At 48.3% G+C, this 13581-nt stretch overlaps 1 protein-coding gene across 7 annotated transcripts in view; it reads left to right on the top strand.

Moving 5' to 3' along the window:
• The first annotated feature begins 3114 nt into the window (after positions 1–3114).
• Cc2d1b (coiled-coil and C2 domain containing 1B) overlaps positions 3115–13581 on the top strand; it is a 77699-nt gene continuing 67232 nt past the window's right edge. For 6 of the 7 annotated variants that reach the window (XM_077791015.1, XM_026382198.2, XM_026382209.2 and 3 more), the window contains exons 1-21: positions 3115–3253; positions 4777–4859; positions 6045–6189; positions 7114–7217; positions 7613–7771; positions 8177–8302; positions 8424–8583; positions 9005–9186; positions 9383–9458; positions 9559–9669; positions 9759–9889; positions 10113–10185; positions 10371–10498; positions 10905–11022; positions 11106–11278; positions 11661–11786; positions 12371–12429; positions 12512–12628; positions 13010–13083; positions 13190–13248; positions 13440–13491. In XM_077791015.1, the coding sequence (XP_077647141.1) occupies positions 4794–4859; positions 6045–6189; positions 7114–7217; positions 7613–7771; positions 8177–8302; positions 8424–8583; positions 9005–9186; positions 9383–9458; positions 9559–9669; positions 9759–9889; positions 10113–10185; positions 10371–10498; positions 10905–11022; positions 11106–11278; positions 11661–11786; positions 12371–12429; positions 12512–12628; positions 13010–13083; positions 13190–13248; positions 13440–13491 (2239 nt within the window). In that variant the 5' untranslated portion in view covers positions 3115–3253; positions 4777–4793. The remainder of the gene's footprint in view (positions 3254–4776; positions 4860–6044; positions 6190–7113; positions 7218–7612; positions 7772–8176; positions 8303–8423; positions 8584–9004; positions 9187–9382; positions 9459–9558; positions 9670–9758; positions 9890–10112; positions 10186–10370; positions 10499–10904; positions 11023–11105; positions 11279–11660; positions 11787–12370; positions 12430–12511; positions 12629–13009; positions 13084–13189; positions 13249–13439; positions 13492–13581) is intronic. The other variant, XM_026382214.2, reaches the window with a different exon arrangement.

The following is a 13581-nucleotide window of genomic DNA, read 5'->3' as shown; positions in this document are numbered from 1 at the left end:
AAACCTTCTAAAGGACAACTGTTTTTTAAAGATCCCCATTTCCTTTTTCTAAACTTATTGAAGTAAAATATACAAAATGACTATCATGTGTTTTCGAATTTTCTGTTAAATGATTTGCTTTTTCCAAAAAGTTTGAGAACTTTATAGTCAATACAAACATTCAAAGTATAAAACCAAACTGTCCTTCTACCATAGGCCCAAGGCCACTGGTTTTTATTATTTTAAATAAAATTGACGCTCAAAAAGGTGAAGTGATCTCTAGCAACATGCCTAGAAATGTACTTTTAAAAAACATATAACATTAAAAAATTTACAATAGAAACAAATCTTCATGTATAAAAGACTTATTTTGGCACATTAATTTTACTAGGAAGAAATCGAATAAAGAGATGCAATTGTTGTCTAGATGCAAGTCTTGGCACAGTTTCTTATATTACTTTGGAAGTTAATTCTAATATTTATATGGAAACTAAAAATAAGACAAACTGATATTTAAATCTTTATGTGAGAAAAACAACCTCACCCAGAAATGTTTCGCCTGAATCTGTTGATGAGAAGACTATCAGACAAATCTAAATTAAGGGAGAAATGTTCTACAAAGCAATTGTTGCACTCATTTTAAATATCACAAAGAAAAAACAAAACCCCCAAATATCCAAGACCAAAGGAGAATAGAGATATGAGAACTAAATGCAGTGAGTGAACCTTAATTGGGCCCTAGATTTAAGAAATACAATTATAATCCAGGTATGGGACATAGGCCTGTAATTTCTGTTCAAGGTCAGCCTAGGCAAAAAATAGAAAGGGATGGGGCTATAACACAGCAGCAAAGTATCCTTCGGTTCAATCCCTCCTGGGAAGAAAGCATATTCTCATGTATATATAGCCTATTATAATTGGCTGAGGATCAGTATCAAAATATTTTTTTAAACCATTTCACATCAAAAACCTGTATATACAGCCCCCACATGGGGGCTGGAGTTGTGGCTGAGTGGCAGAGCTCTTGCCTAGGATGTGTGAGGCACTGAGTTTGCACCCTACTGCCACATTAACAAAAAAAGAAGAAAGGTATTGTCCATCTATAACTAAACAATATATATGTATTTCAAAAAAAGACTGAGTAGTTATATGGCATAATTGGAACCCAAATGCTTCACTGATGGGCATAAGAAACTACTGACAACTTTTGAAACAATGTGATAGCACAATCTGAAAAAATGTAAGAAATCCTATGATTCCATTCCTAGTAATATGCTCTGGAGAAATTCACATATATGTACTATTGAAGCCAGATTTAAAGTTAGGTAGTCAGTGTAGTTAGGTAAATCGGGTCTAATACTGAGTGAAATCTAAAATGGAGGCCATGCTGAGAATGATTCCAGGAAACGCAGGACAACTCATGGAGTGTTAATGAAGTCCTTCCTGCTCAGACTACTACTTTGGTCCACCTGTGTCCCACCCCTCAGGCCTTCCAACCTACATTCCATCACCAAAACTATAAAAAGGGGAAACAACCGCACTTCCACGGATTCCACCTCTTGGGTCCCCTTCTTCCTCTGGGAGAAGTCTTTTCTGCTGTCCTTTAATAAACTTCTAATTTCTACTCTGACCTTGCCTCGGTGTGCCTCTTTGGTGTTATTCTTCAACATTGGGGAAGCAAGGACTCCTCACCGGTCAACAGCGGTAATACTGTGAGTTAGGTACAAGAATGTTCATGGCACTGTGATGGCAGGCAATTGAAAAAATGACAATTCATTTTCATACTATGGAACTCCAGAAAGGAAAATCTGAAAATATGTGGATGGATCCTGCAAACAGGGTTGAGTAGAAAAAGTTCCAATTATGCAGTATGATACAAAACTTACAAAAATAGAAATGTTCAGGAACAATAAACCCCACTCTCAAGATCGTAGATGTCTCATAAGTTTACTGTACTGAAGATGTGCAGGTGGCCTGAACCGTATTGCGGTTTAAGAAAAAACTTGGAGTAAGTGTCCATGAGGCTATGCTAAGTCCCACACAAATAGCAACTACTGAGTGCCTATTGTGTACCATGCTCTAGATACCCAATAGAAATAGGGAAATTTTTTACCTTTGTGGAGTTTGCATTCTAGTAAACTTGAAATGTTGTATGTCTTTGTGTATACCTTAAACATTCCATTATAAAAATGTTAAACTTTAGAAGGAGTTAGAAAAAAAATACGGAAGTGAAATCTCAAAACTGATGAAGCCAGGGGCTGGGGTTGCCGCACAGTGGTTAGCGCACGCCTGGCACCTGGCACGTGTGAGGTAGTGGGTTTGATTCTCAGTACCACATAGATAAGTAAATAAAGGAATTGTCTATCTACAACAACAAAAATTTAAAGTCATGAAGCCAGGGGTAATGGTGCACGCCTGTAACCCCAGATACTCAGGAGGCTGAGACAGGACAGTAACAAGCTCTATGACAGCATCGGCTAAAGAGTTGTTAAAGTGTCATGTCGCACTGAGACGGAGTCCTCGCCTCACATAAGAAGGGCCTGGGTTCGAAAACTAATACCAAAAAAGAAAATGATGTCCCTTCCCTGAGAAGTTATCCCAAAACAATGAGATGTAAAGCCTTTTATCCAAGGAAACAGGAAAATTTTGGAAATCACTAATAGTATTAGAAGATAGAAATGAAAGGCCATAAACTTTTTAAGTGTTTTCCAGAGTTGCAATGCGCTTTGCTTCTTTTATTCTGAAGTTCCAACCCGCCTTCTGAATGGAAACGGGGCGCTGAATTATGAAAATTATGAGAGATCCACTTCGGAGACTTGATTAGAAAGGTCTACAACCAGGGTGGCCAGCACAGGGGGCCGGGCGAGGACGTCCGCGGTACAGGCCTGTCGAGCGGGTGCCCAGTTCCTGATCCTGAGAACCACAGAGAAGGTTTGGCGAAGTCATTGAACAAAGGAAGAGGTGCGCCTACTGCTTTAGCGAAGGAAGTTAAGTCTGGGTGGAACCGCCCGACACTCTCTTGTCTCTCACTACCTGGCCAAAGGCGCCTGCGCATTGCGAACCCCACCCTAGGAGTCACCTGGCGGAGCGCCCCGCCCGCTTCGCCTTGCACATGCGCACTGCGAACCTCTCGACTGTGAAATCACGTGTTGGGTGCCAGCCGCCTCCGGGCGGGCGCTTCCTGTTGCTGCCTCTGCTGCCTCCCGGGGGCCGCGGGAAGCCAGGGCGGTGCCGGGAGGTAGAAGGCTCGGGTTTGGTTCGGATCCGCCGCGAGGTATGCCGCGTCCCCGCCCCCTGGCGTGGGTAGCCCTGGGGACAACCGGGGAGATGGAGGCGGCTTGGGCAGGCCCGGGCCCAGCGGTGAGCCCAGCCGCGTGGGAGTGGGGGGCCCGGCTTCGCCTCTCTCTGCGCACTCTCTACTGACCCTGGACTTGGGTCCAGCACCGAAACCGCACACTTGGAGAGTCTGACCGATTTTGACTTTCCCCTGAACCCAGAGTCACTCCCGCAGCCCCTGCTCAGTTGACACCCGCGATTCACCCAAGTCTCGAAATCTGACACTTGTTAGTCCTCCAGGACGCCAGCTCCCATGCGCCCACACCCAGTTAACCTCTTAGCCCTGTACATTTTACCTCTTAACTCTGGACTCCAGCCGCTTCTCTCCATCCCCACTGCCACCCCCCACACAGACTATTGCAAGATGCTCAGTAGCCAGATTTCCTGCCCTGCACTCCTTCCTACTTCCTGTGCACCTTCCCTACCGCATATAGTGATGTTTCTGAAACACTGGCCTGAACCTGTCACTTCTTTCCCCCTCTCTTCAGAATAACGCTCAGATTCGTTAGGATTAAAGGTTTTGCCCCTTGCTCACATTTCTATCTTATACCTTTTCCGGACTCAGGGTTTGGTGTATGTCCCAGTAATACCAGGCCTTTATAACGTTTCCTTTTCTTACCCCAGAACCATTATGAAGTTGTCCTTATGCCTGGAGTCCTATATTTTTCTTTTCCCCCAACTTCATGACTCAGCACAGGCATCGCCTTCTCCAAGAAATCTTTTCTCTCGGTTGGATAAAGGGCTACTTCTAGGCACCCATGGCACCTGCATCTACCCTGTTTGGTGTTTTTTAATTCATGGGTTTGTCTACACCATGTAAATGTTCCTTGAAGACTGAAACCTGTGAATGTTCCTTGAGGGTTACATTAACTTCTGCACTCCCAGTGCCCAACATCATCTGCCCTGTAGGTCCCATGAATTGTTGGGGGAGCTCTGAGGGAATCTGAATGCTGAATCAGGTTTCTCTGGTGCAGAGGTGCCCAAAGAAACTGCCATGGTGAAAAATGCTTTGTATCTAATATGTCTAAATCTAAAGTGTCTACTGGTGATCAGTAGCCACATACAGCTATGTGTCTGGCATGGATTTGTAATTTTAATTAATATAAACTACCACATGTTGTTTCCAGAATGGATAGTACTGCTTTAGAGTCTGTCTGAATCCTACCCAACCTTAAACCTACCCTGTAGACAAGGTTGCTTCTCTGAATATGCCTTCCCTCAGACAGTTCAGTAACTTTATATTGTGTGTTCACACTCCCTACTAAACCCACTGACAGGTGATCTCCAGCCTCCCATCTCCCATGTTTCTTATTTCAATCCTGTAATTCTAAGATTGGTATTTTAACCCCTGGGTAAAGTACTGCCACCCAGGAGGGCTCACTAACCACATTTACCACTGTCAGAACTTGGCTCAGGTCTACTCCAGTGTGTCTGATTCTCTTTTAACTCCCCACCTGATAGGTATCTAGGTTGCCAAGATGCCAGGGCCACGGCCTCGGAAGGGCCTTCAGGCCAGCGGTCAGGGTGTGGCAGCTGCCAAGCAGGTATGAACATGGCCTCCTTCACCTCTGGGTCACTTTGGGGTGGAAGGTCTCTGAACAACTTGGGCAAATTGGGTTACCTGTCAGTCCAAAGAACTACCACACAGGTGGAAGAGGAGGTCTGAACTCCCCTCCTGGATTCAAGCATAGCCATCCTCCTACCTACCATCACCACTCCATGTAAATTATCAGGAGAGTTAAGAGTCATCAAGATTTAGGACTCTGATAGAACCTCAGTGCCCTCATAGGTCCCTTATTTAGGGTCATGACATTGCTTGCCAGCCAGAGATGCCAGGGCTGGAAAGCTGTGGACAATGAGAAGACTTTGCTGTCTAGGGACACACGGCTGTGGCTAAAATGGGAGACTAATGGGGCCTGTCTTCCAGTTTTCTCCCTTTAAGTCTTCTGGACCCAAGTCCTGAGACTTGTTAGTCTATTTTTATTGTCTTAAAGGAGGCAGGTAAGGGAGACTTTATTTAAATTCTGATTTTGTCATTTAGGATGATGTCTCAGTTTCATATGAACATAAGTATAAAAATAGTACCTATCTACCTAGAATGTTGAATTTTATGGACACAGAAAGTAGAATGGTGGTTACTAGAGGGTAAATGGAAGAGAGGACGGGGAGTTAGTGCTTAATGGTACAGAGTTTCAGTCTTGCAACATAAAGAGTTGTGTGGATGAATGATGGTGACAGTAGTACAGTGCTATACTACTTAATACCACTGAACTCTACACTTGAAAATAGAGGGCTGGGGTTGTGGCTTCAATCCTCAGCACCACATAAATAAATAAAATAAAGATATTGAGTCCTACAACTAAAAAAAGGAAAAATAGAATGGTAAATATCATGTTGTATGTTTTACTACAATTAAAAAGTAGGACCTCCCTCTCAGAATTATGAGAATTAACTGATACAGTCTTGTAGAGAGTTAAGTATAATGTCTAGCAGCTATTGCTGAAGTTGTTTGTAACAATAATGACAGTGTAATCCTTCCAAGTTCTTTGAAGACTCCCTGTGGAGATAAGTGGGTAATGTTGCAGGCCTCAGTTTCCCTTTTGTGGCACACTGGTCCTCACAGAGTGAAGGATTCACTAACTGGCACACTTGGAGCCCCAGGTCTGGCTCTGGGGCTGGCTCTACCCTTTCTCATTGTGAGATTCCTAAGAATACTTTCCTGCTGTCAGCTGGGGCTCTTTGTGGAATTCAACTCTGAAGACATGCTGCTAGGAGTGGATGAAACTGAAGATGATGAGGAGCTGGAGGCTGAACTGTTGGCCCTCACTGGGGAAGCAGGGACTGCAGGCAGGAAGCCAGCACCCAAGGGGCAGGGTAAGTTTTCAGCACTGGGCTAAGCTCTGATAGGACCAGATGGGTACAGGTCAGTGGTGGAGAGTTCCTTGCCTTTAAGCCTGGAGGAGCCAGCCAGATCCCCTGGTCCTTCTGACAACCATCTCCCCTCTGCAGCTCTCCTAACAAGAGGTCAGTCATACATCTGTGATGGGAGCTCACGTCTTCCTGAGCTGCCCTTTCTCAATTGTGGATCTGACTCACTATCCTTAACCCTACCAGCCTGGTATACAGTAGGGTCCAGTTACCTCAGACAGAATTGGATACAGAGTAAGTTGCGCAGAAATTGTGTCAAATGAGCAGGTGGAATTTCTCTCCACATCCTGGACAAGGACAGAGATCTTAGGCCTTGGAGAATCGGGGAGTCTAAATCTTCTTATCAAGAACCTCAGAGAAAACCCCCTCAGCTCAGAGAACTCCCCTTCTGAAGTTCCTCTGAGCTGAGGATGGTGATAGGACTGGGAAGGAGCTTACTGATCAACCTCTTGCTCTGCAGTTAGACAGGCCTAGGTTTGCATCCTGCTCTGCCACTTAGTTGGATTAAATAGATGTTAGCAGTTCCTCGTTTATTCAGTATGTAAAGTGGGGATGATACTAATCTTTCAGAATTGTGAAGCTCAAATGGACTCCACAGATTTTTACAAACCTAAAAGGTGTGATTGGGGGGAATGAATGGGTATGTTTACTACCAGCAGAAATGCAGAGAAAGGGGCAGCTAAATATCACTTGTTGGAGGGCTCAGGTGTTCCTGACAAGGATCTTTTGATCAATTTTCTGGGTGAGACTTTGCTGTGGGAGGGAAGAAGGATTTCTGCTTGGGGTATCTCCCAATACAATGGATTAAAGACCCTTCTTTAGTGCACCTTAGTTTGAGTTGCCCTGACCTCTACAACCTTCTTTCCCCAGCTCCCCTGCCAATGGCCCACATCGAGAAGTTGGCAGCAGACTGTATGCAGGATGTGGAGGAAGAGGAGGAAGAAGAAGGGCTCGAGGAGGATGCAGACCTGTTGGTGCGTCTGCCAGGCTGGTGTGCAAGGGCTCTGCAGTCATGCTCAGGTCTGATGGAGGAAAGGGCAGTGGAGAGGAGGCCTGGGGTTATTCCTTCTGTATCTCTAACTTTGAGTTAGAGCTCTGCCCTACTCTGCCGTCTTACTGGCTATATACAGTGTGAGACTTGTCTCCTATGACTTCTAGTCTGAACTCTGCCATTGAGATTTCTCAAATTTAAGTCTTCATTGTTTTCAAGACTATCCTTGGTCAGATTAAAGAGATGTTTGGGGAAAGAGGATTACGCACCAAACTGACATTAGGAAATATTACTGGGAGAAAGGGTCCTTTGTTCTCAGATGTACTGTGGGTATGATCATGAGGTCCCCAAGCTCCTGGGACTTGTGTGTCTCCCCAGTCTGAGCTGCAGGAAGTCCTGGGTGCAGATGAGGAAGCTGGGCCCCTGGATGGTGATGAGGCAGCTAACCCAGAATTCTCTGAGGAAGACAAGGCACAGGAAGACATTGAACCTCCAGTGCCGACAGCCCTCCTAATGACTTCAGTTTCAACAGCTCAGGTAGGTTGAGGAGGGGCCCTGTGTGCCTTTGATGTTCTTACTGTAGCATGGCTTGTTATTGCCTTCCTCCAGCAGCTGCCCCCAGACAGATTCTGAGCATGAAAAACTCCTCTGTGGCTGGCCAACCTCAAAGGCCTCTCTGTTTTCCCAGACCACCCCCCACAGCCATTTCTTGGCCTCCATTGATGGGCTTCTCTGTTTGACTCTGGCATGGCCTGTGGCCTCTCTGGTGGCTTTTTGCCTCACACCTTGGTGGCTTTTTGCCTCACACCTTGGTGGCTTTAGGCTCTTCTTTCTCCTGGAGTCCCAGAACTCCATCTTCTGGGGCAGCTTCCTCACAGGGAGAGAATGGCAAGGGCCTAGCTGGCTGTGGAGTGGCCCAGCCCTGAGCTGAAGTATCTACAGGCTGGAGGGCTTCAGGGGCTGCAGGCTTTGCTGGAAGAACGGATCCACAACTATCGGGAGGCTGTGGCCAATGCCAAAGAAGCAGGTGAAGCAGCCAAAGCCAGACGCTGTGAGCGTGGCCTGAAGGTGAGTTGGCCAGGTGGAAAGGAGAGCTGGGGAGCTCTGTAGAGGTGATACATTGGCCTGTGGTAGAGCAGAGTCCAAGCCAAGATGGCTTCCTGTGTTTCTGACTGGTTTTCTCCCTCAGACTCTGGAGTCCCAGCTAGTTGCCGTACGGAAAGGAAGGAAGATCAATGAGGATGAGATCCCACCTCCAGTGGCCTTGGGCAAGAGGCCCCCAGCCTCCCAGGAAACAGCCAGCAGGAGCCCTGAGGCTGACTCCCAAGCTCCCTCTGCCATGGAGCCAGGTATCTGGAGTTACTCAAATTCTTTCCTAGTTCCTTGGGTCAGAGCCCATGGCCTGTCTACCCAGCCTGCCACTTGCCCTTTGCTCAGTCACACCTTCCCCAAGAGGCCCTCAAGCCAGTGAGACCTTTGGGCACTGGGAACCCAAAGTTGGAACCTTCTCCTTTGACCCTTGTGCCTTCTCTGGGGGCTTTATTTGTGTATTTATTTTTGGCAGTAGTGGAGATTGAACCCAGGGCCTCACTCATACTAGGCAGGTGTTCTACCACTGAGCTACATCCCTCCCTGGCCCTTCTTATTCTTAGACAGGGTCTTATTAAGTTTCTTGGGCTAGCCTTGAAGTTGTAATCCTCAGGCTCCAAAATCACTAGGAATACAGGCATGTGCCACCACACTCAACTTTCTGGGGGCTTTCTGTTATAGACAACCCCTCCCAATCTGAAACCAGCCTCCTGCACAGCCCTGGCATTGCTGTCCTGCCTGATTCAGACCCACACCCACGGGCCCTGCTGTCAGCCCGACAGAGAGCGTATAAAGTGGCTGCTCTCAGTGCCAAGCGGGCTGGAGATCTAGATCGTGCACGTGAGCTCATGAGGATTGGGAAGGTATGACATCTAACTCCAAGGCACTGTGTCCATCCTTCATTTCACAGATAGGGAAGTGGAAGCTCAGAGAGAACGAGTGAGCGAGAGAGAGACCCAGGCTACGCTTGGGCGAGACTGGCCTAAGGGGGAGCTATTTTAACCCAGACTCCTGGGGTCACCTGGTTTACATCCACACCTGCTTTTTTCACTACTATAGAGATTTGGTGCTGTCCTGGAGGCCCTGGAGAAGGGGCAGCCTGTGGATCTGAGTGACATGCCCCCAGCACCTGAGGGTTAGTGTGGGAATTACGGGCTGAAGCTGGGGTTAGGGAGGAATATTAGGTGTGGGACCAGCCAGGCACCTCTGCCTTCACTTCTGCTCTGGGTCCCCAGACCTGAAGACCCTCCCAGAGGCTTCCAAAGCCCCCACAGCATCCTCAGTCCTACCCCCAGCAGTGGAGAGAGTGCTCCCAGTGACAAGCCCCAACATCCCCACAGTTTCAGGTAGGACAGGATGGTGGGACAGAAGTGGAGGCCACGGGGATCTGGGGAGGGACAGGCAGAACTCAAGTCCTCTCCTTACCTTCTTCAAGTGGCCCCTGCAGAGCCGCAGACAGTGTTGGATGCCCTGCAGCAAAGGCTGAACAAGTATCGTGAGGCAGGCATCCAGGCCCGGGCCAGTGGGGATGAGCGCAAGGCCCGGATGCATGAGCGCATTGCCAAGGTGGGCCTGCAGCTGGGTAGCTCCCTGGCCTATGCTGGCCTCTTCTCCTGGCTGATTGCTTTCTTTCTCCCTGCTGTTTCTGCTATCCCTGGTCGTCTTTGAGTTTTCATCTGTCTTTTTTGGAGCTCTTGCTGCCTTGGCAGGAGCCTTCTTTCTCTCAGTTTTCCTGTCCCTGCCCCTTGGTAGCCATGGACCAGAGGTCCCTCCCTTTGTTCCCATACAGCAATATCAAGATGCCATTCGAGCACACCGAGCAGGACGTAAAGTGGACTTTGCTGAGTTGCCTGTTCCTCCAGGTGAGTGGGCCTTGGCCTACGGGCTCTAGGAGAAGGTCTCTGAGCCAGAAGGTGGGGGGTGGGGGGGAGTTTCTTATGTGTCTGTCTTCACCTGGTGGGAGTCTCACATCCCAGCCATGCCCAGGCAGAGTCAGACAGGACCCTGAGGCTACGGCATCCTCTTCCCATACCATCTCTCATTGTAGGATTTCCCCCGATTCCTGGCCTGGAGCCCACTGTGGGTACTGAGGAGGATTCAGTGGCAGCAACTTTGGCAGCTGCTCAAAAACTGGCCACCTCAGAGGATACAGCCCCAGTAGAAGATGAGGATGAGGTTTGACTGAAGGCCCAGGGCTCCCTGGGTTGGTGGGGGATATGACAGATGAGGGGTAAACTCAGACCATGTTATTCATACTAACAAGCCCAGGGAGGTAGGTATCCTTTCCTCCATTGTAGACAAAAAACCTGAATAAGAGCAAAGCTAGGATTCAAACCTAGGTGTTTTTGACTCAGAGCTCAGCTTCAAAATCCATTGTCCTACTGTTTCCTGTCAGGGATGTTAGACCAGAGAACTTTTGAGGCTTTTTCTAGCTCTGAACTTTTGTAGGGCCAAGAGGGGAAGCCACTTGTCTCAGGTCACACAGAGTTATTATAATATTAGGAAGAGAGCCCAGGTCTGGGAGTTGCCATGATCAGGGTGGGGAACGTACCCCCTGTGACAGCGTTCTGTGCACCTGCAGGCTGAGCCCCTAGGACAGGCCCCAGTGGCCAAGAAGCCAGCACAGCCTCTGGTTCCTTCATCCCGGCACCTTCCTGAGCCCAAGGCCTTGAGTTCTAAGGAGGCACTGAGTCCAACTGGTGAGTGGAACAAGCAGTATGGGGAGGGGTGGAGGGCCTAGTGAAGGGCTGGTGTGGTCCTAACCATTGCTCTTCCTCTTCAGTTCAGGAACAGCTGACACTGCTGGAGGCACGGAAACTGCAGTACCAGCGAGCAGCCCTGCAGGCCAAGCGGAGGCAGGATTTGGAGCAGGCCAAAGCCCATCTGCGGGTGGCCAAATGCCTTGAGGGGCAGATCATCCAGGTCCGAGCTGGCCGACCTGTTGACCTCTCAAAGGTGAGTCCTACATAGTTAAGCACTAGGTCTTCCCAGGTGAAGGAGAGGATGGCTGACTTGCCAGGCAACTTTGAGAGGAGGTAGGGTTTGGTATAGATATAGTAACAGCTGGGAAAGAGCCTTCAGCTCATGCCTCTTTCTCCCTTGAGGCCCCAGGAAAGACAGGGAAAGAGGGTGGGCTGCTGTGGTCCGCAGTGACAAGGCCAGGCCAGTGGGAGCAGAGTGCTCCAGCAGCCTGAGGCAGACACAGGAAAGCAATGGGCTCCTGGCACTGAGGTTAGTGGAAGTTGAAGAAACATTTAGTTTGAATTTCTGAATTTGTTGGGCTCAGTAGGAGAGTAATCTGACTCTTGGGGCCTGCGGGACCTTATGACCTGGGTAGGTGCCTTCACCTTTGACGGATGAAGAGGGTGACTTCATCCTCATCCACCATGAGGACCTAAGACTCTCCCAGAAGGCTGAGGAGGTATATGCTCAGCTACAAAAAATACTTCTGGAGCAATATGAGGTCAGTAGGCCTTTTATTTCTTCCTTCTCTTTCAGTATGCACAACCTCCCTATGGAGAAAGGCATGGGGTACAGAACAGATTGTCGTGGATTCAGATTCTGGCTCTGTTGCTTACTGGCTTTGTGGCCTGTGGCAAGGCACTTTTGCCCTCTCTGAACCATGTTTCTCTCATCTTTAAGGGGATGATAATAACTTTCCTTGAGGGTGATTATGAAGTTCAAGTTTGAAGGGATGAAGTTTTAGATGGGAGGGGAGAGCTATATGTTTTTGTTTCAATATATCTATCTGAACTGCTGACTATTCTGAGAAGTCTACTTTCTAATGTGATGTTGAATTACGTTTTAAGGGAAGGACAAAAGTTTGCTAAGTGAATTTTGGGGAATGGCTGTCCTCAGGAGAGGAAACAGCAGAAGTGTAGTCAGAAAAGTGTGGTGGGACTTGGGAACAGTGACCTTGAGGGATGTGTAGAGGAGGAGAGGTGAGGCTACTTGGGAAAGGTTGGAGCTTTGTGAGGTCAGGCCTTGCATGCCAACTTAGGCAAGTCCTGTTCTGGCTCTGGAGTCACTCTGGGCCCCTATTTTTAGAAGTGCCTGCTGTTCTCCAAGCAGTTCATGCACCAGGGCAATGTGACTGAGACAACCCGGTAAGTGCAAGGGCTTAGGGGGCTTGGGTAGGGGGCAGACAGTGAGCCTTCCTCTGCTCATGTGTATGCCCTTCCCTGTTAGGTTTGAGAAGCTGGCTCAGGACCGTAAGAAACAACTGGAGATCCTGCAGCTAGCCCAGGCTCAGGGCCTTGACCCTCCCAGCCACCACTTTGAGAAGAAGACATTCCAGACTGTGAGGTGCCAAAGCCTAAGGGGAACAGTGGCTCTGTGTAGGGTCTGTGAAGTGCCAAAACCTAAGGGGAACAGTAGCAAGAGGTTGGGAGCTGAGGCTGGAGACTCTTCCTTAGTGAGACTTGAGTGCCACAGGCAGTGGGGCCAGTGAGGAGGGTGTGGTGCCTTCCAGGGAAGAGCTGAACTGTGTAGTGACTGTGGAAAGAGCCCCGGACCAGAAGTCAGAGACCAGGTCTTTATGCCAACTCTGCTCCTTCCAGCAAGATAGGCTTTTCTTCCCACCACTCTTCTGGTTCCCTCTTAGTTGAGCAAGCAGACACTGGAAGAGGTGACCTTGTTCTGCCACTCTCCTTTACTTTGTGATCTCTCCGTTCTCCTTGGCTATAGGATCTTCTCAGAACTCAACAGCACAGAAATGCATCTGATCATTGTCCGAGGAATGAACCTCCCAGCCCCTCCAGGTAATCACAGAACCACCTCTACTCAAGGAGACTCTTTGCCAGAGCTTCTACCTCAGGCATTCAGCTTCTGGCCACTCCTCCGACCCACTGCCTTCTCTCCTCACAGGGGTGACCCCTGATGATTTGGATGCTTTTGTGCGGTTTGAGTTTCACTATCCTAACTCGGTGAGGCTGTTAGGATCCTCTGAACCATTCTCCCTTTAGAACTCTGTTCAATTTCTCTCCATCCCTTGGGGACCTGGCTGTGGGGAGGGGTTTGAAGACCTAGTCCATTCCTTACAGGATTCAGCCCGGAGTTCTTGGTGCTATGTACTTGTTTTTCAAGCTGTGCTGACTTTTTCCTTCTCACTATTTAGGACCAGGCTCAAAAAAGCAAAACATCTGTGGTGAAGAACACAAATTCTCCAGGTGAGTGCTGATTAAAGCCTCTTTCCCCTCTTACTTTCTATGTGGGCAGCACATGTGTTTCCAGAGTGCTTTCAAATCTATTGTCTTACT

Source organism: Urocitellus parryii, chromosome 11, assembly GCF_045843805.1.
Source record: "Urocitellus parryii isolate mUroPar1 chromosome 11, mUroPar1.hap1, whole genome shotgun sequence".
NCBI classification, from domain to species: domain Eukaryota; kingdom Metazoa; phylum Chordata; class Mammalia; order Rodentia; family Sciuridae; genus Urocitellus; species Urocitellus parryii.
This window is presented reverse-complemented; position numbering and strand designations above follow the sequence as displayed.